The 26,630-nt window shown below is 52.8% G+C and overlaps 9 protein-coding genes across 9 annotated transcripts; 6 read left to right on the forward strand and 3 right to left on the reverse strand.

Moving 5' to 3' along the window:
• Positions 1-4: 4 nt before the first annotated feature.
• Positions 5-979, forward strand: UCRPA7_4702 (hypothetical protein; the record flags this gene model as incomplete). The annotated part of the gene is made up of 2 exons (XM_007917253.1): positions 5-140; positions 195-979. 2 exons carry the CDS (start codon positions 5-7, stop codon positions 977-979), a joined length of 921 nt encoding a protein of 306 aa, XP_007915444.1.
• Positions 980-3,613: 2,634 nt separating this feature from the next.
• Positions 3,614-6,454, forward strand: UCRPA7_4703 (putative glycoside hydrolase family 81 protein; the record flags this gene model as incomplete). Its single annotated transcript, XM_007917254.1, has 5 exons — positions 3,614-3,793; positions 3,844-5,440; positions 5,495-5,882; positions 5,936-6,117; positions 6,177-6,454. 5 exons carry the CDS (start codon positions 3,614-3,616, stop codon positions 6,452-6,454), a joined length of 2,625 nt encoding a protein of 874 aa, XP_007915445.1.
• Positions 6,455-9,058: 2,604 nt separating this feature from the next.
• UCRPA7_4704 (putative calcium proton exchanger protein) lies at positions 9,059-10,848 on the forward strand (the record flags this gene model as incomplete). The annotated part of the gene is made up of 6 exons (XM_007917255.1): positions 9,059-9,341; positions 9,421-9,632; positions 9,694-9,924; positions 9,977-10,387; positions 10,472-10,583; positions 10,667-10,848. 6 exons carry the CDS (start codon positions 9,059-9,061, stop codon positions 10,846-10,848), a joined length of 1,431 nt encoding a protein of 476 aa, XP_007915446.1.
• Positions 10,849-11,312: 464 nt separating this feature from the next.
• Positions 11,313-14,057, reverse strand: UCRPA7_4705 (putative small nucleolar ribonucleoprotein complex subunit utp14 protein; the record flags this gene model as incomplete). The annotated part of the gene is made up of 2 exons (XM_007917256.1): positions 11,313-11,495; positions 11,556-14,057. The coding sequence occupies 2 exons, from the start codon at positions 14,055-14,057 to the stop codon at positions 11,313-11,315; spliced, it is 2,685 nt and encodes an 894-aa protein (XP_007915447.1).
• Positions 14,058-14,552: 495 nt separating this feature from the next.
• UCRPA7_4706 (putative 50s ribosomal protein 27 protein) lies at positions 14,553-14,942 on the forward strand (the record flags this gene model as incomplete). The annotated part of the gene is made up of 1 exon (XM_007917257.1): positions 14,553-14,942. One exon carries the CDS (start codon positions 14,553-14,555, stop codon positions 14,940-14,942), a length of 390 nt encoding a protein of 129 aa, XP_007915448.1.
• A 363-nt stretch (positions 14,943-15,305) lies between these two features.
• UCRPA7_4707 (putative dna repair protein rhp41 protein) lies at positions 15,306-16,298 on the reverse strand (the record flags this gene model as incomplete). Its single annotated transcript, XM_007917258.1, has 1 exon — positions 15,306-16,298. One exon carries the CDS (start codon positions 16,296-16,298, stop codon positions 15,306-15,308), a length of 993 nt encoding a protein of 330 aa, XP_007915449.1.
• A 2,539-nt stretch (positions 16,299-18,837) lies between these two features.
• Positions 18,838-20,499, forward strand: UCRPA7_4708 (putative fad-dependent pyridine nucleotide-disulfide oxidoreductase protein; the record flags this gene model as incomplete). The annotated part of the gene is made up of 1 exon (XM_007917259.1): positions 18,838-20,499. One exon carries the CDS (start codon positions 18,838-18,840, stop codon positions 20,497-20,499), a length of 1,662 nt encoding a protein of 553 aa, XP_007915450.1.
• Positions 20,500-22,986: 2,487 nt separating this feature from the next.
• Positions 22,987-24,136, forward strand: UCRPA7_4709 (putative protein transport protein sec13 protein; the record flags this gene model as incomplete). The annotated part of the gene is made up of 3 exons (XM_007917260.1): positions 22,987-22,989; positions 23,214-23,329; positions 23,389-24,136. The coding sequence occupies 3 exons, from the start codon at positions 22,987-22,989 to the stop codon at positions 24,134-24,136; spliced, it is 867 nt and encodes a 288-aa protein (XP_007915451.1).
• Positions 24,137-24,612: 476 nt separating this feature from the next.
• UCRPA7_4710 (putative glucose sorbosone dehydrogenase protein) lies at positions 24,613-26,232 on the reverse strand (the record flags this gene model as incomplete). The annotated part of the gene is made up of 3 exons (XM_007917261.1): positions 24,613-25,043; positions 25,099-25,846; positions 25,903-26,232. The coding sequence occupies 3 exons, from the start codon at positions 26,230-26,232 to the stop codon at positions 24,613-24,615; spliced, it is 1,509 nt and encodes a 502-aa protein (XP_007915452.1).
• Between the last annotated feature and the right edge of the window lie 398 nt (positions 26,233-26,630).

The raw sequence follows: 26,630 nt of genomic DNA on the forward strand, positions 1-26,630 counted from the left end.
CGACATGTCCGACCACGAGGATCTTGTCGATGGCGAGCCGCCAGTTATTGACCCTTATGAGGTCCTGGGCATTGAGCGCACTGCCACCGCAGACGAGGTCAAGTCTGCATACCGGAAAGCTGCGTTGCAGAACCACCCTGGTATGTGCAACGCCTTCCTTCAGCTACCGCATAGGCTTTTCTAACCAGTGACAGACAAGGTCCCCGAGGACCAGAAGGCGCAGGCGCATGAGACATTCCAGTCCATTGCCTTCGCATACGCCGTTCTGTCCGATCCCGCGCGGCGCAAGAAATACGATACAACCGGCTCTACGTCCGAGTCCATCGTCGACTCTGACGGCTTCAATTGGAGCGACTTCTACCGCGAACAGTACCGCGACTCGATTTCAGCCGATGCAATCAAGAAATTCGCCAAGAAGTACAAGAAGTCGGATGAGGAGAAGGATGACATCCTGGTTGCCTACGAGCAGTCCGAGGGCGACATGGACGCGATCTACGAAAGCGTCATGCTCAGTAATGTTCTCGAGGACGACGAGCGATTTAGGGCTATCATTGACGATGCTATTGAAAGCGGTGACGTGCCGGCTTTCACAAAATACACCAAGGAGTCCAAGAAGTCCAGGCAAGCGAGGATCAAAGCCGCCCAAGCAGAAGCTGGCGAAGCGGAGGAGTATGCGAAGGAGCTCGGTGTTCATGATAAACTATTCGGCGAGAAGAAGAGCAAAGGCAAGGGAAAGTCAGCCGAGGATGGCCTTGCTGCTCTGATTCGAAAGAGACAGGAAGACCGTGGAAGCAGCTTCTTGGATGCTCTAGCAGAGAAGTACGGAGCCACTCCGAAGGGCAAGAAGGGCAAGAAGCGGGCTGTGGAGGACGAAGAGCCAGATGAGGAGGCATTCCAAGCTGCTGCGGCCCGCTTGAACAAGAAGAAATCATCGGAGCCTGCTTCGTCCAAATCCGGCACAAAGAAGGCTAGACGTTGAATATTCCGAGCGGCATTGGGTTGTGATCGGCGTATGAGGGCATGCGGGTTTCATTTGGGAGACAAAAGCACGTGGAATAGGTTCTTTACATAGCAATTTCATCAACAATGACGATCGTTGGTTTCCTTGATTTTGAGTTCTTAGGAAGAATGCTGAGGCCTGCAAGTCTTATTGTTCAGTGGGTTTGGGGATGTTTCATTGCGCTTTAGAACGTGGCTTACTTAGAGACTGGCTGGAGTCACCCAGGCAACCCGTGCCAAGACAGGGGATGGCGGGGCACTTTACCTAGCAGCACGTCGACAATCAGCGTGTCGCGTCGTCAGCTGTTCCAACTTTCAATGACAAGCCTTACATTAATCGGGTGCATTATGAATAAATGCGCCAGCTCACAGACCACTTGCGCCCATTTAATACCGGCTTGATGCCATGAGCGGAGCAGAAGATGCTCCAATCTATCCACAATACTGTTTCCACCTCTCCCCGACGATCAACAAGTGGTGTCCCCTCAAGGCAGCCGATATCGACACCTTGACGACTCATCCGGGCTTCGAAGGTATGCGCATCATCTTGCAGTCTCGCCAGATCCTCACAGCTAACGTTAGATGATTGAAGGGCAGGATTTATTCTTCCATACCAACCATCCGATCAAATGGGTCCGAATTGCTGGCGTCGTTGTGGCCGTCGACGAGTATGCTCAGCGGCGCGTCTACACGGTGGATGATAGCAGCGGCATCTGCATAGAATGTGTCGTCGCCGTCACTCCAGTACCTCAACTACCCCAGAATCAAGAGACCGATCAGAAAGAGGGGAAGACAGCTGCATCAGCTGGAAATCAAGTATCCGTGCCGGTCTCCCTGAAGGCACCCGTTCCCGATGGGCTTGATGTAGGAAGCGTTGTCGACATCAAAGGCTGCTTGAAGATCTTTCGTGCGCAGAAACAGATCAAAGTGGAGAAGATTACGCTACTACACACCACGGAGCAAGAGGTCGCATTTTGGAACAAAGTGAGGCAGTTCCGAGTGGATGTGCTCAGTCGTCCATGGTCTCTCGAGAGAAAGGAGATCCGCAAATGTCGCAAGGAGGCGGAAGGCTTAGATGAGTCTAGAGAGAGGAGAGCACAGAACAGAAGACTCGCCGCGCGTGACTCGAGGATTTCAAGGGAGAGACAGGAGAAGCCAAGAGCGACTTCTAGCAGACCTTCGGGAGTCGAGAAAAGGGCGAAGCCAGCAAAGATTCCATCGGGCCTCAAGGGCAAATATGATGCCCTTGGTATTTAAAGTCCTTGTTCTAGGTCCTAGTGTTGGTCTTGGTCTTTGGCGTTGAAGAGCCAGACGGCCCGCATCCCTTTCGGCCCCTAGTACACGCGTCGCTGGAGGCGCTGAGACATGAATAGAGGCAAATACCTATCCTTTTACATCTCAAAAATTACAGTGTGATTGAATATTGAATTTTCAATGCTTACTCTGGCGATGGAAGGAAGCGAGTCTGGTCCCGCTGGTAGGCAGAAACGTTAAAATATCAAAGTTCATGGTCTCGATCGTCCCGCTCGTCAACATATCCTAGAGGGCTCAAGGGTGCTAATAATGGAGCCTCTTCAGCATTATTTGCCCTCTCAATGGTAGTGGCCCCAAATAATGGGCGAAGTCCATCTTACACGGTGGATCTTTCAATGCGCAATCGCCTAGCTGGAGAAATTGAGGCTCTCCCTGCCGGGGTCTAACCGTATCTCATTATTTGTCTCTTGTCGACCAAAACGCCATTCCATTCCTTTCATCTGTAGGTTTCTGAATGTGCTTTTAGGATCTCTGATGGGGTATCTCGAACCAGGTTCTGAAGCCAGTCTGTTGCAATGGCGTAACTTCCGCTCTCATGAAGCCGTATCGCACTTCGCACCCACCTACCTAGAATTAACATGCTCCATTGCAAGGTAAGTAGATGGCCGTGACTGAAGCTTGGCAAGACGGACGTGACTTCCTTAGGATACTATGGGGTTTTGCAGCTGGCCCGATCTTGGAAGTTCGGCACCTTGTTCGCCGTCGTGAGCTAGTTGCTTGCTTCCAGGTTTCTGCAACCCTCCTCAATTACCTCAAGTGTCTTCACGCCTCGACTTGCAACGCATAAACGTTCTCTTTGCTCTCTGCAACAGCAGTTTCCAACATCATTATCGAATCTCCTGTTTATCGGCTCATATTGCCATTCAAGCCGTTTCTCGGCGCCTAGCTCATTCGCCTCCTGGCCAAAGTCTGCATTCCAGCAATTCTGTCCAAAGGTAGAACAATGCATTCCTTCTGAGACATCACCATTCCACCCCAGCACGTTGCACGGAGACATGGCCATTTTAGACAAAGAGAACGTCACCGTCGGCCTTCTGGCCATCGGGAGTTCCCAGAAATCTGCGTGGCGGTCGCCTAGTTACCGATCAACCATTCCAACGGCGCCTTGGTGCCTGTCTCACCGTTGCTTCGGACCCCTCCAGACTTCATGGAGGAGGGTTTATATGGCTGAGAGACCGTCCGTCTCGCGGGAACTGTTTTCTGGAATTATGAGCCTTCCTGGACTGCTGAACTGCGATCCTCTGGCTCTACTATGATGCTCAAAATGATGCCAAACTTCACCCCCTTAACCTCCCTCACAATGACGGTGTGGTACTTATTACTGACTGCTCTGCAGGTCACGACTTGTCAAGGCTATCCACAGCATAGGCACGATCATCGCCAGGTTCCCCGTGCTGCCTCAGAATCAAGTGATCTGAAAGGGCGTATTCTGGTCAACAGCTTCCGTGGTGTCGTTACAGGCGTGTCCCAAACTGCTACGGTAAGTACTCATAGCCACCTGCTCGTTCATTAAGCTTACCTTTGAAACAGAGCCAACCGACTGGAACAGGTTATGGTACAGGTTATGCAACCCAGGCCCCTCTAACCGCTACCGTTCAGGTTATCACAAGTGTGGTCCCTTCTGGTACAGCACAGATCCTGCCGAGTTTGACTGATAAGACACCGGATACCTCTGGAGTCTACCTGACTAGTCTGGAAACCGAAGGCCATCCGACTTCAGCCCCTGTGTTGACTGGAAACTTCACGTCACCGACCACTACTCTCCAACCCACGACTTCTGCCATCCCTTCAGTCCCCAGACCAAAGATGAATGCGGCAAACACGCCTTCTGCAAACATATTCGGAAGCCCCATCTCAGATGGAGCGCCGCCATCTGTAATCAAGCAGCGGAGCGATCATCCTGTTGCTCGGCTTGGCATCAAGGCTACGGCCCCTCTTGAGACCAACAAGTTCTACGCCAACTTTTTCCTGGGTACGCAGACAGCTCCGACATATGTCCATCCCTTCGCTCTCAACTGGCCCAAAGGCACAGGGGTTGCCGCCAGCTGGGGCATGGCCATATCTCATGTTGAGGCAAGTCAGAGAGCATACGGCAGCGTTGGATCGAACGGAGCCGTGGCATACTATCTGAATCCTATCAACATTCAGTCGTTCTGTATCTCTGCGGTTGAGTTAGGCTCTTCAACAACCCTGACTACCGATTCAATGAGTCAATTCTCGGCCATGATCAGTCTGCGAGCAACCTCGTCCAGTACGCCGGCAGTGCAGTTTCCTCTCGTTCAGGGGATGGGGTTTGTAACAGCCATCTATAAAGGAGCAACTCCTAGGTTTGAGACTGGAGTCTTCTTCCGAACGGTCACGAAGATCACTGCACAGCCGCGAACTGGTGTTACGAAGTACAAGTTCTTGCTGGAAGATGGACATACGTGGTATCTGTATGCGTATGCTACCAGTGGCACCGCTCTCAACCTTCAGGTCATCAACAACGGATTAGCTAAGGCGACTGCGGCCTTCTATGGAATCATCCAGGTTACCAAGGACCCGGGCAACGGTGAAGCGACCTTTGACAAGACCTGCGGTGCTTATCCCACCGATGTGACGCTTACTGGAACGGCTTTGGGTGCTCGTGGCACCTACACGTTTAAGTATTCGAAGGCAGGTCTTTCGGGCGCACCCCTCTTCATATATGCGCTGCCGCACCATGTTGAGTCCTTTGATACCACAACCAAGGCTGCAGTCACTGTCGTCAAGATGCAAACCACTACCAAGGGAATTGCAACCGGTGTGCTTGCGGATTCCTGGACCATGGTCGAGCCTAGACTGCCGATAAGCATGTCCTTCTATCCCTGGTCACCGAACAAGGGCAGTCTCGTCACCATCCCGAGCGACATGAGAGCAAAGGTCCTGGCTATCGCTAAGTCCGAGATTTCTCAGGACATGTCCGCTCAGTCTAATCTGAACTCCATGTATTACAGCGGCAAGGCTCTCGCCAAGTTTGCTATGATCTTGGAGGTTGTCTACGGCATGCTCGGAGAGAAGGCGCTGGCCACTGCAGGCTTGATCCAACTTAAGAAGGCCTTCGCTCGATTCAGCAGCAACACGCAGATATATCCGCTTGTGTATGAGTGTAAGTCGTGCTCATTTTCCAACAAGTCTCAAGAATCCGCCTAACACGAAATAGCTGCTTGGGGAGGCGTTGTATCAAGTGCAACCTACACGACTGGGGATTCTGGCCAGGACTTCGGCAACGCGTATTACAACGATCACCATTTTCACTATGGCTACTTTGTTCTAACCGCAGCTGTCATTGGTCACTTGGATCCGTCCTGGCTCTCCGCGAACAAGGCCTACGTTAACACGCTGGTCCGCGATTATGCCAACCCCAGCGCCCAAGACAAGTACTTCCCTGTGTCTCGGAGCTTTGATTGGTACCATGGCCACTCCTGGGCTCACGGCCTGTTTGAGACGTACGATGGCAAGGACCAAGAGTCGAGCTCTGAGGACACAATGGCTGCCTATGCCATCAAGATGTGGGGAATGGTTAGCGGCGATGCGAACATGGCCGCGAGGTAAGTTGTGAAGTTCCCATCAAAGAGGAAACCGAACTAACTGGCTGGAATAGGGGTAACCTCATGCTTTCTGTTCTGGCACGGTCCTTGCAAAAGTACTACCTTTACACCAGCGACAACACGGTCGAGCCGTCCAACTTCATCGCGAACAAGGTGGCGGGCATCCTGTTTGAGAACAAGATTGACCACACGACGTACTTTGGAACCAACACCGAATACATCCAGGGCATTCACAGTAAGTACCATGATGAACACGATACAAATTGAGCCTTGCAGCTAATAATAGCGTCTCAGTGCTCCCGTTGTTGCCCTCTACCAGGTACATCCGTACAGATAATCTCGTCAACCAGGAATGGGCGACGTACTTCAGCTCCGGACGCGCAGACTCCGTGGCGGGCGGCTGGAGGGGAATCCTCTACGGCAACTATGCCACGGTGCAGCCCAAGGCGGCTTATAACTTTTTCGCCTCGTCGAGCTTCTCGGCGTCTTGGCTCGACGGCGGAGCCAGCCAGACGTGGTATCTGGCGTACGCAGCAGGTGAGGTCTCCCTTCTCCTCTATATGGACCCATAATCTCGACGAGGCTGACTTGGAGGCGTTCTAGCAATGACTAAGGGTTGAGAGCTGCCAAGACTGTTGCTTTTGCTCTTCTAAATTTTTTTTCTCCAAATTCTCTCCCCTCGTTTCTCCTTTTTCACCTTGACAAATAAGATTGTGCGACGATGGATATAATGAAGCGGGCCTTCTCCGACGCAAGGAAGGCGGTACACTGGGGGGGAACAACAAGGAACGACAAGGGATACACGGATTAGAAAAGAGGCGGGAATACGGGATAATGGAAAACGGAACGACGACGAGCTCCTCATAGACTGCACTGCTTAATTCGAGATTCCCTCAACATACGACAAGCAACTAACCGGCGAAACGGAACGGCACGAAACGGTACGACAAACCTTGGCTTTTAGACGACAAATATCGGATAGACCTTTTATACGGCGCGACCCTAGAATAATACTGTAGTATCGACTTCCTTGTCCCTTTTCCTCAATTGAATCACAAATGTTACTGATACCGGTAATCCGTTGATCGCATCGCATCGGATGTGCCCTATGAGAAAATGTGAAGTGGTGATGATGTGTGAAGAGCTCCAATTATCAAGCTTCGAGCTTGGTTGTTAGCTCGGAGTTTTGGAGGGTGGTACTGTACGTACTTAGGTATTAGGGGCAGTGCTCTTGGCGCTGCAGGACAGAGCTCCCCCCCTCATCAAGGGAAGCTTTTATCGATAAGCAATTCGAAGTGCCGGGTCGTGAAACCTGCTGCCCGATGTTACGCAGGCGTATTTGAGGTTGATCTGCAGAATATTCACACACATTGAATCTCGAATTGGTTCTTGATCTCTTTTACTAGACTAGATAGCTCCTTCGCACACATGGACCGAGCTCAGAGCTTCGAATTTTAGTGAAGTGTCGGCGTGCCTGCCCCTAGTGCAGTTTGAAGGTGAGTGAGAGGAAAAAAGCTTGACGTTGCTCTGGAGCAACTGCCAACGGAGCCAGCCAATGATAATAATAGAGGGGCATGGCAGCTCGTTTGGGGAAGCCGCGATGGAGGAAGCCAGTGGAGGGTGGAGGGTGGATACCAGAATTGAGGCAGCCCATGCCAAGCAGCGGAAGGGCAACAGCAAGCAAAAACCTTGAAAACCACTGCCAGTGCCAGACAGCTGGTACACGTGTAGATGCTGCACAGCCACCCTTAGCGGTACAGTACATACTGCATAGTCCCTCCTCCAACAACAACGGTGTGCAGGGGGAGCTCCATCCAAGCTCCATCAAGATATTGCAGACAGCTCTCCTGCTGTGACGTCGATTGTTGGTCAATCAGCTACCGGTACCTACCAAGGGCATCGAACGGTTTCTCAAACCAAGTTTCTCCGCATTCGAGTTCCTTCTGGATCAGATAAACTGAGCTGAGCTGAAGTAAGGTGAAGTGAAGTCAAGCTACGCAAGCAAAAAAACCCCGAAGAGAATACAGCCAAGGTTTCACATTCTGTACCTCATTAGCTCTTCACCATTCGTTTTCCTCTTTCTTTGTTATTAGTCCTCGCTATTAACAACAACACTCTCCATTTCATTTCAATTTACATTACTGCTGGCACTACCGGTATACGCTCTGCCAAGCAGCCGACTTACATCTCGACCCCGTCGGGCCAAGACTTTGGAGAGTCCATGACCACGACGAGACGACAAACTGCACCAAATATCATTGACGCCTGACGCCTGGCCTTGGCCTTGGCGCCCATCATCCTGCACTTGCACCTGCACAATCTACCTTACCGATCGCCTATCCCTATAGCACAGTAGTCCGTCAGTCCTCATCCGGGTGCTGCGTGCGTGCATCTTGCGCTGTTTGTTTGGGCGAATTGTGTCGGATTCGACCCTCGTCGTCTGTGCTGACTCGCTCCGTCCATCCCGCCAAGTCCAGCCATCCTCCTCGCCCGCCCGGAAGCCACGCGCACCATTCCCCCCCCATCATCGTCACATTGTCCCCTAAGCCCCCAGGAGCTTCGTGGGCGCTCGACTCGCACTCGCTCTCTTTCAGTGGTTGATTACTGGATTCGTGCCTTTTCTCGCTCTGAGACGCGGAAACCGTACCCCATATGCTCACACATCACTAGGTCCCCCCCACTATTTGCCTCATTGACTGCGATCTTCCGAATTTCTCGTCTTCTGTATAATCGCGGTTGATCGCCGTCTTTTCTTATTGAAATTTCCATTCTATCTACTTGGCTGTCTTGGGCTCTTTCCCGAACCCCTACCAGGTAGCTCTGTTTCACAACAGTCATGGTGTGTGAGTAGAAGCCCGCCTCCATCCTATCCTATCCCATCCTATCGTATCTATCTATTTTCTTGTTACCTACGTACCTCCCTCCCTCCGACCACCTTTTTTTCCGTGTGAATTATAGTTCTTCAAATCTCGGGTATCTCTTTTCTTCTTCTAGCTACCTACGCTCCTCTTACTACACCTGACTGCCTCTCCCCCTCTCCCTCGCCGATCTCCCGGCCAGAGCATGACACAGCTCCAACTCCATTATCATAGCGTTCGTTGTAGGCTGACCATGAGCCCACGGCGGTGAACGGCAATACAGTACCCTCAGTCACCTGGCGTGAACAGTTCAGAAGGATGGGAAGCGCCGTGAAGTTAGGAGGTGGCGGCGGCGCAAACGGCAGCGCCGACCGCACCAATTCCGGCATTGGGATTGGGGGCGGTAGCACCCTCGCCGGACCAGACGAGAACACCCCCTTGATCAACGGCCACTCCGGCTCTGACGGCAACGGTGACGACCCGGGATTCTGGCGCCAGGTGCTCCTCGACCCGAGGCACACCCCCGGCACCGACAGCTCGAATCACGCCGTGCGCTATTCGGCCCATGTGTTCAACGTCACCAAGGCCACGCTGCTGAGTAGTATGTCACACCCGGCCAACGGACAAGGGAAACCAACGTCCCCCGTCACAATGTTGTTCTGCTAACATACGGATTACAGGCCCCGTAAATATCTTGCTCGTTTTTGTGCCCCTGGGTATCATTGCTGGCGTCAAGGAGTGGAGCGCCACAGCTGTCTTCACCCTAAACTTTTTTGCCATCATCCCCCTCGCAGCAATTCTGTCATTTGCCACAGAGGAGATCTCGTCGAAGCTCGGCGAGACTCTAGGTGGTCTGCTGAATGCTACCTTTGGCAATGCTGTCGAGCTGATTGTACGTCTCGCCAAGGCAATGACAATGCTGGAACGATATCACATGCTAACGCCTGAAATAGGTCAGTATTGTGGCGCTTCGAGATGGCCAGATTCAAGTCGTGCAGTCATCCATGCTTGGGTCAATCTTGTCAAATCTGTTGCTGGTCATGGGCATGTGCTTCTTCCTAGGCGGTCTCTGGAACAACATGCGCGGTGATGTGGGCTCAGAGCAAAGCTTTGCGAGTGGCACGGCGCAAACTACCTGCTCCCTCATGGCTGTCTCGTCCGCTTCTATGATTATTCCTGCTGCGGTGAGCCTCCTTTGACTAATTGTTGAAAACGGTCCAGCTGACATACAGGCAGCTCTACAGTATGCTCGACCATGCCGATGAACACGACAAGGAAGCCAGCATCCTCCTGCTATCGCGCGGCACCTCCATCATCCTTCTGCTGCTGTACGTCCTCTACCTGTACTTCCAGCTGCGGACCCACAAGAACCTCTTCAACCCGGACCCAGAAACTTTGGCTCCTCAGGACGATACCGAGGAGGAAGAAGAGGTGCACATGAGCGCCTGGTCCGCAGCCGCCGTGCTTGTTGCTGTGACCGTCGTCATCGCTGTGTGCGCAGACTACCTCGTGGACAGCATCGACGCCATCGTCGCGACCGGAAAGATCAGCAAGAATTTTATCGGTCTGATTCTGATCCCCATCGTAGGCAACGCGGCCGAGCATGTGACGGCTGTGTTGGTGGCTGTGCGGAATAAGATGGATCTGGTACGTCGCTCCAGAGCTGTGCCCCTTTTTCGCTGACGGGCGTACGCAATGGGATGAAAATATGCTAACAAAATACAATTGTAGGCTATGGGTGTTGCTGTTGGATCCAGTATCCAGATTGCGCTGCTCGTAACCCCTTTCCTCGTCATTCTTGGCTGGATCATGGGAGTACCGATGACCCTTCAATTCGAGACTTGTGAGTGCCCAAAAGCGCTGATGCTTGTCAGCCCCCAATGCGCCAAGCCAGAGCTCTACTAACAATACCCCTTTCTCGTACAGTCGAGACAGTTGCCTTCTTCATCTCTGTGGTGGTTGTCACCTACACTGTGCAAGACGGCAAATCCAACTATCTTGAGGGCGCTATGTTGATGGGCCTCTACGTCATCATCGCGCTGGCCTTCTACGCCAGTCCCAGTGAAGCCCTCGACAAGGTCCTAGTCTTCGTGGGCCGCTCGAATTAAACGACTGGGTAGATAATCTCACATTCAACACGATACGTTTTCCCGGGGAAACAATACCCAGGGAGCCTTTCTGTGTATACAACACCGTAACAATCACCAACGGGTTCTGCTAGTGTTTTTTTCCCTTATGTACATTTCATCATAGGCGTCCCCGAGAGAAGACTGGAATACTCGAGGGCTCGGAATGGTCAGGTTGACTGGCCGGTTTAGGAGGGATGGATCTCAGGAGAGGCGTGATTTGTTCCAAAATAGGGGATCAGTTGTATTATTAGGGCGATATAACGGTGCAAAGGTATCGAGTAGTTATTCGTCACAATCATCACATATGAGAAGATAGGTGGTCCTTGTAAGATTGCCGGTAGAATCTATTGAAGCACGCACGAATACGTGGCTATATGTGACGTGAAAAAGTTCACTTCTTAAGGTTTATGATCACTCGACCAGGTTTAACAGCCATGACGTTCTTAAAGAACTGGTTTGGACATCGGGGCAATGATACCCTGTTTGACAATGACCCTCGGCTTCGTGACGGCCTGGAACGACTCCTTCGTCATCCATTCCGGGCCCATTGGCAGACGGAGCGACCGCTCGTACTGGTTCCGCGACTCGAACGGATGTGGCAGCTGAGAGGCAAGATACTTGTCGTTCTGCACTCGAGTTAGCATTCTATTGTCGTCCCAGCACCAGATATGCGGCATCAAACTCACCTTGTGCACGCGCTTCTCATTGACAATGACGCGCTCCAGCCTGGCGTCCTTGCGGTCCTTCCTCTTGACGCCGGCCACCGTCGTCACGAAGCGCCCCTGGTGCCGCCGCCTCTCGCGGTTGCTCACGCCCTCGCCCACCCAGCTGCCCCAGCCCGGCAGCGTGTTGTCGACGACCTTGTCGTCGTCCGCCTCGACGGCCGCCTCCTTCTCGCGCTCAAACTCGCCCACCACGTCGTCGCCTGCGAAGGCGCGCGCCACCAACTCCTGGTTGCGGACCGCCAGGGGCAGGTGCATCGCGCCTTCGTCGTCCGAGTCGGATGGCGAATCGTCGGCGCTGGGTGTGCCGTTCTGTGTGGTCTTTGGCTTGGCTTTGGAGGCGGGCTTGCTTGCGATCAGGATGTTGCTGCTTAGGTCGAGCTCGGCGACCTGGGCGCTGCTCAGCTTCTTGTCTTTCTTGCTGCTCGGCTTGCCGCCTCTTGACCAGGCGCCAGCGCCGCCAGGGGTCGATGTCTGGGGCTCAGGAACTGTTGGGATAGCAGCAGATAGACCGGTCTTTGCTTTGGCTGATCGACTCTGGGCAGTGCTGCCTGTTGTTTCATTGACTTCTTCCGCAGGCTCCTCAGATCGACTGGAAATGGTCTTGGGTGCGCCGTATGTTCGACGACCAACATCGCCCTCCGCCACGTCGCTTTCATTTTCCGAGTCCAGATCTCGACGGATCTGGGCGATGAGCTCGTCATTTGCTCTCTTTCTTGCAGCTTCCGCCTTCTGCATGAAGGCCATCTTCATAAGATTTGATTGTGGAGCCTCGTCTGCATCATCTTCGAGTCGATTGAGTTGTTGAAGGAGACGGCTATTTCCATCGTCGTCGCCAGAAGAGCTCGTGGCGTCAGAATCGTCTCCATCGTCTGCGGTGCCTGTCCTCCCTTCAACACGTCGACGTAGCTCCTCGTCTCTCCGAGCCATATCCGTAAGCCCAGAGCGGAAATCGTCGTCCCACGCAGCGCGGCCCGTCTTCGATGCCATCTTGGCCCACTTGCTCTCCTTGTGCCGCGAGCCCATTCTTTCCATCGCTCGCCTGCGGTGCTGAGTCTCTCGCTCCTCTTCCGAGTCGATCTCGCCTGCGGCCTTCATGGCATCGTACGTCGCCTCTTCATTCCGTAGGTTCTCTTTCCGATGGACCCGGCGGTAGGCTTTGCTCTTGATCTTCTTTATCCTCTTTGCCTTGGCCTGCTCGCGGGACTGAAGCTCTCTGTCTCGCCTGCGCTGCGCCCAGATCTCCTGCAGATCAGCCCGCGAAATCGTCTCTGCTGGCTCTCCGTCTGCTAATTGCTTTTGTTCGTCCTTCTGCTTTGCGCTAGGCCCAAGACCGCTCTCCTCCATGATTGACATGATAGTCTGCTCGAGCTCCGTGCCAGCAGTCTTCTTCGTCAGAGGCAGCAGCTCGCCATTGTCCAGCCCAGCATTGGGCAATGTGTTCGCTAACGGGAAGACAAGATGATCCGCCCGCCTGTTGTGCTTGACGGTCTCGGTCCATTTGTTGAGTGTCTGGTTGGTCTTGTCATACGCTGCAGCACGATCGAGACGATCTTGCTGACGTTTGGCAAGAGGCACATCGAGCTTCTTGGAAGAGCTTGCTTTTCCTTCATGCTCTTCCTTCTTCATGAGCTTGAGGGACTTTTTCATGTCCGGATCCTTGACGCCGAAGAGTCCCAAGTCCTTCAGGCTTATCTTCTGCTTGGAGTTTGAGGAGCCGTCAGCCTCGGCATGATCTCCTTCGTCATCCGCAAAGCCTTTGATGAGGCTCTGAAGAGCATCCATTTTCGATGGGTCGTCCTCATCCTCATCTTCGTCCTCACTAACAGATGACTCGGATTCGGACTCCTCGCCATCCTCCGAACCAGATTCTGTGTCACCGGCAGACCCTTCGTCGTCCTCGTCAGACACTTGATCCAAGGCCTGTGCAAGGTCGATCGCATCTTCGCCCAGCGAATCGTCATCTTCTGCATCAGAGTCGTCTTCATCCTCCTTAGCCCGGCTTCCGCCAAACTTGTACCCGTCGAAGCGGTCGTCGTCACTCTCGCCAAAGGCCTCATCGCTGTCTATCTCAGAGTCCTCGTCCTCGCCGTCGACTCCCACATGCCATTCGTGGCCCTCGCTGTCGCTCCCACGCTCATCGTCCTCAGAGTTCTCTCCATCCTCCTCGTTGAATGCCGACCTACGAGCTCGCTTCTTGCGCGGGCCCTCGTCCTCATCAGCCCCACCGTCCTCATCCTCGTCCTCATCGTCATCCTCGTCTCTGCGGTGCTTCTTGTGCTCCTTTTCCGGCTCCAGGTCAAGGTCTCGTCCCCGGCGGGTTATGCGCTCCGGCTCGACCTGCTTCGAAGCGATGGCGAAGGCGTCAAGGGCGTGGCCTCGTGATTTGGCCTTTGATTTTGGACCGGCGCGTTTCTTGGTCGGCTGGGCCAGCAGGGGCCGGCCGTGGGCCTGTCGTCCTGGCATTGAGGGCGTGGCGGCGTGGTGGTGTTGGTCTGAAGCATCGACCTGACCGCTGCCAGACTTACAATGAACGGCGCCAGGAATATCGTACCTCAGAAGCACTGAAATCAGCTCTCCGAAACTTTTTTTCTGCCGCTCTCAGTGGGATGGCGGTGTGTGTTAGTGGGTCGGTCGGCGTTTACTTTGGAATCCCTGCCGTGCAGTGAGTACCCAGAAGTACCAAATGGCCGAGTGGCTAAGGCGCTAGGGGAGGGTTGACATTCTGCCGTAAGACACCGCCTGTCCAAAAGAACCGCCAAGCCTCGAGGTAGACGTGATTCTCTTTCTATGGTGTTGTTCATCGAGCTGTTCGACAATCGCATCACAACGCCACTCCCACACCAAACTCCGAGGCGGAAGCTCATCATCTGCAATTGTGTTTCCTCCAGCCAACTCGTCCACCGATTGTGTGGCCCAATACCATAAGGGCGCAGCTTGTCTTGCGCGAACGCCTCCATCATGAGAGCTACAGAAGTTCTTTTCGGCCGGAGATGGCGCAAGCTTAGGCTCACGACGAAGAATGTCAACAAGGGATACTACAAGGGAACAGGAACAGGCAGCATGGGACGACACACGAAGTACGGTGGCTACGTGATTGAGTGGCCGAAGGTGCGGACATATGTTGTGCCTGCGGGATTGAGTACATTCAAGGTAGGTTGCTTTCTAAGCTACATTGGCAACGCGAAGTATGAGGAGACAACGGATGCTGATACATATGCGCAGCTTACCCCGTTTGTGACGAACAACATGAAGAGGACGTGGGGGTTCGGCCAGTACGTTGATCCTAAAGGGCCGAGGAGTCCCGAGCTTTATCTACAAAGATGGAAAGAGGAGAACGGTCTGGACTAAGGGATGGAACTCCTGAACTTGTGGTCAAGAAAATGACTTCAGAGAAGGCGTAGTTTTGTTGCCTCCCGAGGCATCGGTCAGCATATTGACGCTCAGTCTGCCTCCAATGCTGGAATGAGGCGAGAGAAGCGTTTTGGCGCACTACTGTACAACAACTGTATATATGGAGCGTGTACATTTTGATGTATGGAATACAGGGATCATCTCCTGAACAGCATATCCATGATCACCTGAGAGTCATACGTGACATAATGAAGTCTTCGTGGTGTATCTCATTGATAATTGGTATCATTTTTGTTATTCGTGATAGAGCTTCATAGAGCTCGTTCTATCTGAAGTAATCGTAAAACATGATATCATTTCTTATTCGATCAAGAACCCGCCGCCTCCCTCGTCATCTTCTTCCATGAAATACTCCTCTGTGACATCACTCGGCGCATCATCCAGGTCCATATCCTCGTCCGCAACTTCTTTCCCCTTTTCGGGCTCGAAACCGCCTGGTTCCAGCTCCTCTTCCGCGTCAGGGTCTACATTCGCCCAGATCCGTTGCCGAATACGCAGGGCTTTTAAGAACCTGCTCCACATTCTCAACGCCTTCGTAGCGCGACGATCCTCTTCCATCTGGGCTTCCAGATCCCCAAAGCCTTCAATTACAGCGCGAACGGCCTCTTCACTCTCCTGAGGGACAATAGCACCAAGAAGCACCGCTGTTCCTTTCCGCCCTTTAAACTGGAACCCGGTCAAGGCTGGTGCATAGTCCACTCCAAGAACGAAAGCGGCGTGTGCAGCATGCTCGTCGATAATGTGTACACCCCCTTCCGGAACCATGCTGGGCACGTAGACATCTAGATTGCCAAATTTGTTCTTTGGCACACGACCATTGATAACGGGAGGAGCACGGTAAAGCTCGGTTTGTTCAGGCATATATATAGGCGTGCCCGCAGATAATGGTACGATCCCCAACACAGGATCCTCCTCCTCTTCTTCGTCGTCCTCATCGCCGAGAGAAATCCTGGATCTCCTAACCTTCTTCGGCAGAATTTTTACAGGTTCTTCACCTGGCTTGACCTCACGACCCATACGATACCATGTCTCGGCTGATCGGGCGATACGCACGTCTCGGCGTCGATAGATGCGCTCTAATGGACCTTTGCTCCCAGCGCCAACAGTGCCAGCCATTTGTGCCCCTGGCACAAGCACCTCGTGCCGTCGGAGATGCCTCTCAAGTGCATATACGGGATGATTTTTGAAGTCTTGTACGTTTCGGGGCATTGGCTCACGAGCCTCAGCGGCTGCAAGCTCGTTGTCCTCAATCTGATCGAGATCTGTACGATGGCTCTTTGCATATCGGCGCATGGTCCGCCGCCACCATTTCTCACCGGTAAGCTGGCCTGATGCAGCAGGTTCTTCGCCCGACAGAGGCGCGCCATCAATCCTCATTCTTTTTGTCTTTGAGTTATACGCTTTGGCATACCGTCTTGTGACATCCCGTGCACTTCCGTCGGCCTCAAAGGCAATGACATACGTCATTGCATTGTCCCGGTCTGAGGCGGGCGGCTCAAACTTCTGTGGCTTCCATTGCGACTCTGTTACGAGGGGGTCGACGGGCGCCCATTTCTGGTGAGCTACATCAAGCACTTCAACCCAGTAGACTGGAAACGATGATTCACCACGGATGCGCTTTGGCGTGGCTGGAGGACGTGGAGTCGAGCTTGTTGGAACAGAAATATCCGGAATATGATATGCCCCTGCATTGGGATGACCTAGTCTCCTCCTCGGTGAAGACGACGATGACGTATCTGGCTCTTGATATCCGTACCTAGACATCGCAGCGCGTATAGCTTCAGCTTTCGCGGCCTTCGATGACATTTTATTTGATTTTTGCTTCGGAATTGTTGGGCCACCTGGCACAAAAGACAGGGGTTGCAAAGAGCATACAAGGCGAGTTTCCACGCCTGCCGCTCTAAGTAAAGCGCAAAATAGCTGTGCTCCTACATCGCGGGATCCCCGCAACGTCTTTGCTGATTTTCTGAAGTCTGCCTTTTCTAGACATGTCTCCACATCGTCAGGAAGTTGATACTGTGAGGACATCAGCAACTGTCAGACCGATGAAGTTACCAAGGGAAATGTACATCTTGTAGTTGAGTCTCGTCTTCCGCCCAGAGTGCCCTCCGGATGCCCCTTTCAGTTATGGAAAACCTGGACTTGAAGATTTCTGCTGCTTGCTTCAGGCCATTCTTCAAAGACTCTGTCTGGCCAAACTGCGACAAATTGCGGCCAGGATTTAGATAAGTTACAATCTTAGGTGTCAACAACGGTCGCAAACTCTCTTGTACGACTGGATCGTTGCACCAGTGATTTCTTTTGCTTAGATGTGACAGCAAGCAAAGCAAATGCATCTTATGTATCTCAACACGACGTTCCTTCTCAGCCTTGCTGATAGGTTTTCTTCGCTCAGTGTTGCGCTTAGGAGTCATGGCCTCCTGATGAGCAGTGAGATTCAGTTCGATATCCCTGTTAGCATCGCTCTCAGCCCCTTGGGCGAGAGCCAGCGTGCCGAAGTCAATATCCTCGAACTGGCCTTCCTCGTCTTCATCATCTTCGTCATCTGAGTCCCTGTAAGTCGTCTGGACTGTGGGCTCGGGTAGTTCGACATCTTCAAAGTGGATGTCATCTTCCTCGTCTTCTCCTTCTTCAGGTCTCCTTGAAAAAGGAGGTGGAGACCCCGCTTCTCTTTGCACTGGTGCAGTGGGCTTCGACGGGGTCATAGGCCCAGCTCGTCGTCTCTTCAAAGGTCGCTCGGGTGTTTCTGGCGTCACTCGTCTCCGTGAAGGGCCAGCGCCAGCCTCAGCGAGCATCTCTTGATAGACGTTCGGGATGCCATCGCGGCTTGCGGCAGCACGGGTCGTCCGCGGTGATGAGCGCGCAGCATTCGAGGAGTCAGACACCCCGCGCCTTGTCGCATTGCGACGTCCGCCTACCATGATCCCGTGCAGGGCGTGGAGTAAAGGCGCAAGGAGGTAGAACAAGAAATGAAATTGAAGCACGGTCTATGGGACATGACGCAGCCCGTTATGGGAAGCTTCTACATGTCAGCCAACGCTATGATGGACTTTGTCATAATTGTTGTCAAGCTGTCGCATCAAGGTGGATGATACAGCTTGTTGCAAGGCGAGGCTAAATCACGCTAATCCACGAAATCACATGACTCTCGTAAGCCTTTAAGTGCCCCGGGCTGTCCCCTGAAATGGTCGCCGAATGCTGACTGTTCCCGTTTGCCGGGTCTGGTGATAAACTCCCCGAAAACTCTCCACCACAGGGCACCTCCGTCCCCATGCTCCCCGCTGGGCTTGCTCTTTGGTCTCCTGATAAGTCTGATCGAATGTTCACTAATCTCACAACCTTTGGTCACTTTGATCACAACTGTGCATTGAAATGACTGATAAGCAAATCAAAGCAGTATTCTCTTTATGATTAGATCAATTGGATGATTTCGTTTTTTTATAGTCTTTTGGGACTTACTAATATCATGGAGCAGAAGATGGGGGCGTTGATCGAGAAGCAACTTGCGCCTAGTGTGATGGTGCCCATTAGCCAAACACTATACCATCTGGTCGGCGACTGTGGCCCTTTCCTTCCTCGGTGTCTATTAGTGAATGATCCTGATTATGTACTGGGGAATTCCAATATCAAGGCTTCATCTTTTACTGTTCATGATTTATTAATAATGTGTCTTTCAAGATTAACACCCATCAGTCGGTATATCATTATATAAAGCATGTTTGGAGGTCCACTTGACAAGGCCCTTCACAAAAGGACATGATCAAACATCCATCTAATGTTGAAAGCAACAAATAGACTGAAATTACTTGTACCTTCTTTGCCACTCTCTACAATGGCACAAGCCAAGAACGTTCTCATTGTCGGCGGCGTTGCAGGTGGAATGTCTGCGGCCACTCGTTTGCGACGCCTTGACGAAACTGCGAAGATAACAGTACTCGAAAAGGGGCCGTACATCAGCTACGCCAACTGTGGCATCCCTTATAACCTGGGCGGCGTGATCGAGAAAGAGTCCGCCCTGCATCTCCAGACTGTGCCCAAGATAAAGGCTTGGTTCAATGTCGATGTCCATGTTAACACGGAACTCCTTCGCATTGACCGTGGAAACAACACTGCAACAGTTCGCGACAATAAGACTGGAATCGAGTCCACATTACCATACGACAAGCTAATCCTAGCTATGGGTGCCGAAGCATTCGTGCCTCCGATAAAGGGAGTCCACTCGAAACACGTCTTCCACTTGCAGACAATTCCCGATCTACAGCAAATCGAAGCTTTTATTGTATCCAATAACGTCCGTCGTGCTGCTGTCTTAGGAGGCGGCTTCATTGGCCTCGAAGCGGCCGAGAATCTGCGAAAGCGCGGCCTGGAAGTATCCCTCTTCGAATACGGCCCTCACGTCTTCCCGCTTGTCGACGGCGATATCGCGGAGAGGCTCGATACCGGGCTGGTACGAAACGGAATTGACCTAGCTCTCAACGCTCGCGTCCTAGAAATCACCGATTCGAGCATCGTTGCAGAAGGTCGCGATCCAACACCTGTTGACTTGGTTATTGTGGCTGTGGGCATTCGCGCCAGGAGTGCCATTGCCAAAGAAGCTGGACTCGCGGTGGGTCAGAAGGGAGTCACTGTCAACGAGTCAATGCAGACTTCTGATCCTGACATCTACGCCGTTGGAGACATGGTTGAGACTCAACACCTCGTCACTGGCACAGCCGTGCAAACGGCTCTCGCTGGTCCGGCAAATCGTCAGGGCCGGCTTGCAGCAGATCATATTGCCGGACGTGCTGTCCAATACCGTGGTAATGTCGGCACAGCTGTCTGTCAAGTATTCGATCAAACCGTTGGCCTGGTAGGACTCTCGACAGACAACCTGAAACGCGCGGGCATCGAGCATGAATACGTCACAGTTCACCCACCGCAGCATGCGAGCTGGTACCCCGGAGGCACACCGATGACGATGAAGGTCGCCTTCGAAGTGTCCAGCGGGAAGATTCTTGGTGCTCAGATCGTTGGAGGCGAAGGTGTAGACAAGAGAATCGACGTCTTGGCGACGGCCATGCGCGGTGGTCTGACGATTGAAGACCTTGAGCATCTGGAGCTCGGATACGCACCCCCATATGGAGCAGCCAAGGACGCAATCAACATGGTTGGCTTTGTTGGCGGAAATGTCCTGCGTGGTGATGTGAAGATTGTTCATGCAGCAGAATTCGCAGACGGTAGCCTGAACCTGAAGGATTATCAGGTCGTTGACGTTCGGTCCCCCGAAGAATTCGCAAGAGGGCATGTTAAGGGGGCAGTTAACATCCCGATCGGGGGATTGAGGGAACGGATGGCAGAATTGAGCCAAGACAAGAAGATATTGACTTACTGCTATGTAGGATATCGCGGGTATTTGGCTTATAGAGTGTTGGTGCAGAATGGGTTTGACGTTGTCAATCTAGATGGCGGTTTCAAGGCTGTTAGCGAAGGCGGGTATAAGTCACTTCAGGCATAGAAAGCATCACATTGGAGTTCAGGTACGGCATAGTCATTTGACATACTAGGACAATTGATTTCCATTTCAACACACATCAGATGCTGTGAACTGTTAAAAGTGTACAAAACTTGGAATCTCAACTCAAAATGAAAGAGAGCACATGCCGAGATCCCACATATTGTTTTGCAAACTCATTAGTCCTAAGTTCAATCCTCACAAGAGATGATCAGAATCGCTGGTTTGGCAGACAGCTCTAACCTCACTCAGCACTGCTTTTGAAGACTCACACACTTCATAACGACTAACAGTAGTCAAAGACTTAGCAAATTATGAACACATTGTATGCTCATCAAGCATACTCCTTCATCAATTCATTACTCGTTCGCACATTAATCATCACCCTTTCCTCCTCTTCCTCCACGGATCATCGTCCCACCATGGGTCTTTCGGCTTCTCCATATCACCACCGCCTTGGTCTAGACGTGCCCTGGCCTTGCAATCGTTGCAAATATCTGGCACGATCTTTTCCTTGTGCTTGCCTCCAGCACCATAGCAGGATCGACCAAAATTGGCACAGTTCTCAAATTTGTCGAAGCCTCGATGGCCGCACTTGAAAAGGAAGTTGAATTGTGTACACATATCCGGACAGGAGGTATCCTAGAAGACACGCTGTTGTCTAGATCTGTTTTGATGTTCAGGCATATGGCAGAGGCATTTGTGAAAAGTGATTGTCGGTAACGACAGTGGCAACTATCCTCGCCAATATCGTTTATCGCCTCTTATATATAGAAGGCACAAGAGAATATGAGAAGAGTATAAGCAAGATAATGATGTTTCTCGAAAGATGCTTTCAACGTCTGTGGGATCCGCCTCATCCGATCAATATGTTTCGGTTGGTATGTAGCGATGAAGAGAACTACTCGATGAACGGCTGTCTAATAACAGGAAGCGTTCACGACGACAACTGCTCTTCTAGTCATGTGTCGCGGGGAATTAGGAGTGATATCATCCACCTAGAAGTGGGTAGAGAATAGGAAAGATAGAAGAAGGTAAAAGAGGACTAGGAAGGCTGGAAGACAATAATATAAGGCAAGTCTAGCCCCAGCGTGTGACCCAGTTTAAGCATCTTGGTCTATCACAGAATCCTGTGGCACCTCACGCCCCAACTCCAGACCCTCACTCCTACGCAGAGAGTGCGAGGCGAAGGAAGTAAAAGTGAGAAGCTGCAGTGAACTGTCAAGCTCATGCAGGGCAAACAGGGTCCAAAGCCATCATTTCTCACATTGAACGTACGACTGACGTGACGGCGCCGCCGCCACATCTGGACCCGCGGTCCAACCATTTCAGCCAGTTCGTGAGCGAAGTGGGAGGAGGGGGGCTCTCGGCGACCGCGCGGGGTTTTTGGCGTCCTGCAACATGCTGCAAGTGTTGGGAAGAGTGGACTTTGATAGCGCACCTCGCCGTTTGGCATCCCTGTTGGATACTGAGCAGCAGCCTATCGGGTCTGGACCTGTCTAAGCTGAAAGAGTGAAGCAAGACACTCGCAATATCGGACCTGATCATGCTGATGCTATGTGTGGTGTTTCTTCACCGTTCTGTAATGGCTCGTATTTTTTCTGCTCTGGAAGAGCCATGTTTGTGTTACGAAACTTACATGTTTCGGGCGGGAACAGAGATGTCTTAGAAATCGTCAAACAACCTGCTAGTTACCTGTCTCGTTTGGACCTCCTAACCTATGCAGAAAGCCTCATTAACCAACCGTCTTAAGCAAACTCCAGTCGACTCATTTGAAGAGAATCAGTCTCGGCTCTTTTCTAGCCCTTCTTTAGCAATCATTAGCGGTCCTGCCAGACTCGTGCCAATTTAGTCACCACAGCTGTGTCTAGGACAACCTTTCGTCGCGAGAAGTTTGGTGGGTGGACCAGGATGGCCCGTCCCTGGGCTCGTGGGGCAGACCGCTAATACGTCGGGCTTCACCGTTGGAGTCACCGAGCCCACGAGAGACACCCACAAGATTCAATTCTTAGCCGAATCGGATCCAGAAGAGGCTCGCTGGTCTAGTGGTATGATTCTCGCTTAGGGATAACAACCCTTAGCAAAATTTGCGAGAGGTCCCGGGTTCGATCCCCGGGTGAGCCCCAATCCTTTTTGCTTCTTTGCTCGGCATTGTGTCGTTCGTTGTCAAGGTCTCAGTCCATATCGAGGAGGGAAGGGAGGCTGCTGAAGCGACTTATATAAGTCTTGTGGCCCCAGTCGCCCTGATCGCTTGTGGCAGGTGGGGGGCATGTGGGTGTCTTCGGCGCGCGGAATTTCCAAATTTCCAGGACAGCTCAAGCTGTACCTGGAAGGAGCCTCCAGCGTAGTGTGGCCTTCGTCATCTCATAAACATTAGATATCTGGCTTTCTCAACCTCCTTTTAGTCAATTGAGATACCCTTTTCCCTTCCTACGGTCTTGTCTGCATTCCTTTCTACTTCTTTGATCGCCCTCACAAAATTCCGCGAAGATGGTAGGTAGACCTCAATTTAATAGGCAACCCGTCACTCGAGTTTCTGGGCTTCAATCGCTAACCTGGAGACCAACACAGGCTACACAGGTCATATCCAATACTGGCCACGATGAGATGATTGTGTGTTTTACCTCACGAGCCCTCGATGCGCACGAGTCGAGTGCATTTGACGAGAGCCTTTGCCCAGTACTACTTAGACAAGTCAGCTAACTGAGCTCGCGCAGCACGATGCAGTTCTCGATTACTACGGCAGGCGGCTTGCAACATGCTCTTCGGACAGAACGATCAAGATCTTCGAGATTGAAGGCGAGACACAGCGACTAGCAGAAACTCTGAAAGGGTAAGACCGACTGCGCAAGCACCAAGAGGCAGCTGAAAGCTAATCACGAGGGGTGATAGTCACGAGGGGGCAGTATGGAGTGTATCCTGGGCGCACCCGAAATACGGCAACATCCTGGCATCGGCGGGCTACGACGGCAAGGTTCTGATCTGGCGCGAGCAGCAGGGCTCGTGGCAAAAGCTGTTCGACTTTGCGCTGCACAAGGCCTCGGTGAACACCATCGCCTGGTCGCCGCACGAGTCGGGCTGCCTGCTCGCGTGCGCCTCGTCCGACGGCAACGTCTCCGTCCTCGAGTTCAAGGACAACAGCTACGAGCACAGCATCTTCCCCGCCCACGGGCTCGGCGTCAACTCGGTGTCGTGGGCCCCCGCCACAACGCCCGGCAGCATCGTCTCCAGCAACCCCGGCCCTGGCGCGACGGGCAACCGGCGCTTCGTCACGGGCGGCTGCGACAACCTCCTGAAGCTGTGGGTTTTCGACCCCACGACGAACAGCTACAAGCCCGAGCGCGAGCCGCTGGCGGGCCACACGGACTGGGTGCGTGACGTAGCGTGGAGCCCGACGGTGCTGCAGAAGAGCTACATTGCGTCTGCGTCGCAGGACAAGACGGTGCGGATCTGGACCTCGGACCCGGCCAGCCCCGGCCAGTGGCACACCAAGGTGCTCAACTTCGAGAAGGAGGTGTGGCGGGTGAGCTGGTCGTTGAGCGGGAACGTGCTGGCGGTGAGCGGCGGCGACAACAAGGTCACGCTGTGGAAGGAGAACCTCCGCGGCGAGTGGGAGTGCGTCAAGACGATGGAGGAGTAGAGTAGAATTTTGTTCCACTGCACGGCGTTAGGGTACAGGCTGGTAATACGAGTAAAAGCAACGATGAACCTACCTCTTCTTGGCCACTCTTCGTTGAAGTCCAAGCTGACTTGCGGCGTATCCTGAAATGCCAACAACTAATGAATCAACGTGAGGCTTTAGTAACACATATAGAGAACCATTAACAGCATTAATCGAGAGCAGTCAAGCCATTGCTTCTCATTAAAGTCATGAGCTGTCAAACAACGCCCTTGATACGCCGCCTAAGTAAATGCCCAATAAAAGGAAGGCGTCCCTGGAGCACATATAACAGATACGCTCGCTTAACCATACATACAGCACCTCTTTCATCTCCTCATAACATACACTTTGAGTCCTAATGACTGCCTCGAATTTGCCCAGCACACACATTTTTCACCGTCTTTACGCAGCTCACAACATAGGCCACATCAGACCCCTGAGTGCTTCCAAGAGTATTAAGCCATCGCAAAGAACGCACCGCCAACAAACGACAGCGAGATAGCAAGGAAAGTCAACCACAGAGCCTCCTGGCCAGGCTGATTCCTAGCAGACCGCGGCGCAATGTTGGGAGATGTAGCCGAGGTCGAGGTCGAGGTGACGAGCGTGCCACTGCCGGACGCAGTGCTCGTCCCGCTAGGACCCAGCGCCGTCATCTCGGCCTTCTGCAGCACGTAGATCTCGCCGGTCGAGTCCGAGCTCATCCACAGCCGGCCCTGGCTGTCCAGCGCGACGCCGACCGGCCGGAAGCAGCTGCCGGGACAGTCGCTCAGGTCGGCGTTGCTGAGGATGTCCTCGGTCGAGGTGGTGCTGTCTGAGGGCTCGACGGGCTCGCCGTTGGAGAACTTGACGAGCGAGAGCTTGTAGCCGACGGGCTCGTCCCGGTTCCCTGGGAATAGAGTTAGCATATGAAAGGTGTCTACATTGCTCGAAGGAGGACTTACAGCTGCCGTGGAACGTGATATAAGCCTCAGCGCCGTCAGGGGTAAACAACATGTCCAGCGGTGCGGTGTGAGCCTGGAAAGTCAGCCTCGGCGAGACATATTCATCCGCGCAGGTGGTGTCGTTTAGATCGCTATTCGGGTCAAGTGTAAATTGGTCGCCAACTGTCAACTTTCCCTTGTCTGGGATATCCGTGCCCCAGAGTGCAAAGCAGTCGGGATACCCATAGTTCTTGCCATGTAGTTCGTCGGTTCTGTTGAGAAACCCGTGGTAGTTCATCTCCTCACCGGGATCATCCTGGTGGATATCAGTCCCGCTTCTCTTGATCTGGTCGGCCGAGTTCTCAACGCTGTAGATGCCGCCGGTGACGGGATGCTCGGCCACGCCAACGGAGTTTCTCAAGCCCCAGCCAATGAGCGTCCCCTCGGAAGCGTAGTCATAAGGGTGCCCGTCCGGCAGGTTGTTGATGTCGAAAGCCTTGATCTGCGAGATACCGGAGCTGACCTCCTGAGCACTGAAATCCATGTTCTCGCCGCTCCCGCGTGAGACGAGGAGGGTTCCATTGACCTTGCGAGATAGAAGCAGGGTGCGAGAGACGTGGTCCGAGTTGCTCATGTTGCTGATCAGAGTTACGTTGTTGTCTAGATCGACTGTTCCAGCCGCAGCGTCATAGGGCCAGGAATAAACGGCCTCTGAGGTTGAAGCGTAGAGCGTCTTGCCATCAGCAGACAGCTCGATCGCGTGGTTGAGCTATTCAGTAATTATTAATTTGGTCTGTTTGTCCCTCTGTGGCACCGACTACTTACATCCGAATTCTCAATGAGGTTCTTGGTCTCCTTTACAAACAGGCAAGTGCCACCTTGGTCGTTGAAGGTGACATGCTGGATGCCCGTGCCGCCTTGCACGATCAACAAGGCGCCGTTCTCGTCGAATATGATGCTGCGGGGTCTCTTCAGCCCAGTGACAGCAAGTTGTGCGGTCCATCCACCGCCGACTACAGGTGCTTGATAGTCTGGCGTGAGGACTGTTGGGCAGGCGGATGGTGAGCTGCTGGTGGCTGTGGTGGTCTGCGCATTGGAGTTGGCGGCAAGAAGCAACAATGCTGCGCCAGTTGCTCGAGCCCCGAGACGGCCCATGGTGTCTTAGATAGAGCTTGTCAACGATGATTGATTGATTGATCTGATTAGATTAAACTGGCTCCAGTACATAGGCAGCGGCCGGTAGCTTGACGATGATCTGGGGTAAGCTCCACCTTATATGAGGTGGGCGCATCCAATGCAATGTGAAGTCACTGCGATTGAGTGAATGAAGGGAAATGTTGTCGTTCAGAGAGCTTGGGACAGGTGTGAGCCTTGCAGATGATTCGGCCCTGCTGTCGTTCGTGACGGTTAGGCACAGGATGACGAAATGGTTATGAAGGAAGGTGCTATAAGTCTAGGTGCTGCGTGTCTATTGTGGTACTGGGAGAAGTTTTATGAGTGACATCCATGCATCTATCATACAATTCCTCACGGATCAATGACAGGAGCTCTTC

Source organism: Phaeoacremonium minimum (assembly GCF_000392275.1).
Source record: "Phaeoacremonium minimum UCRPA7 unplaced genomic scaffold PA7_03_scaffold_359, whole genome shotgun sequence".
NCBI classification, from domain to species: domain Eukaryota; kingdom Fungi; phylum Ascomycota; class Sordariomycetes; order Togniniales; family Togniniaceae; genus Phaeoacremonium; species Phaeoacremonium minimum.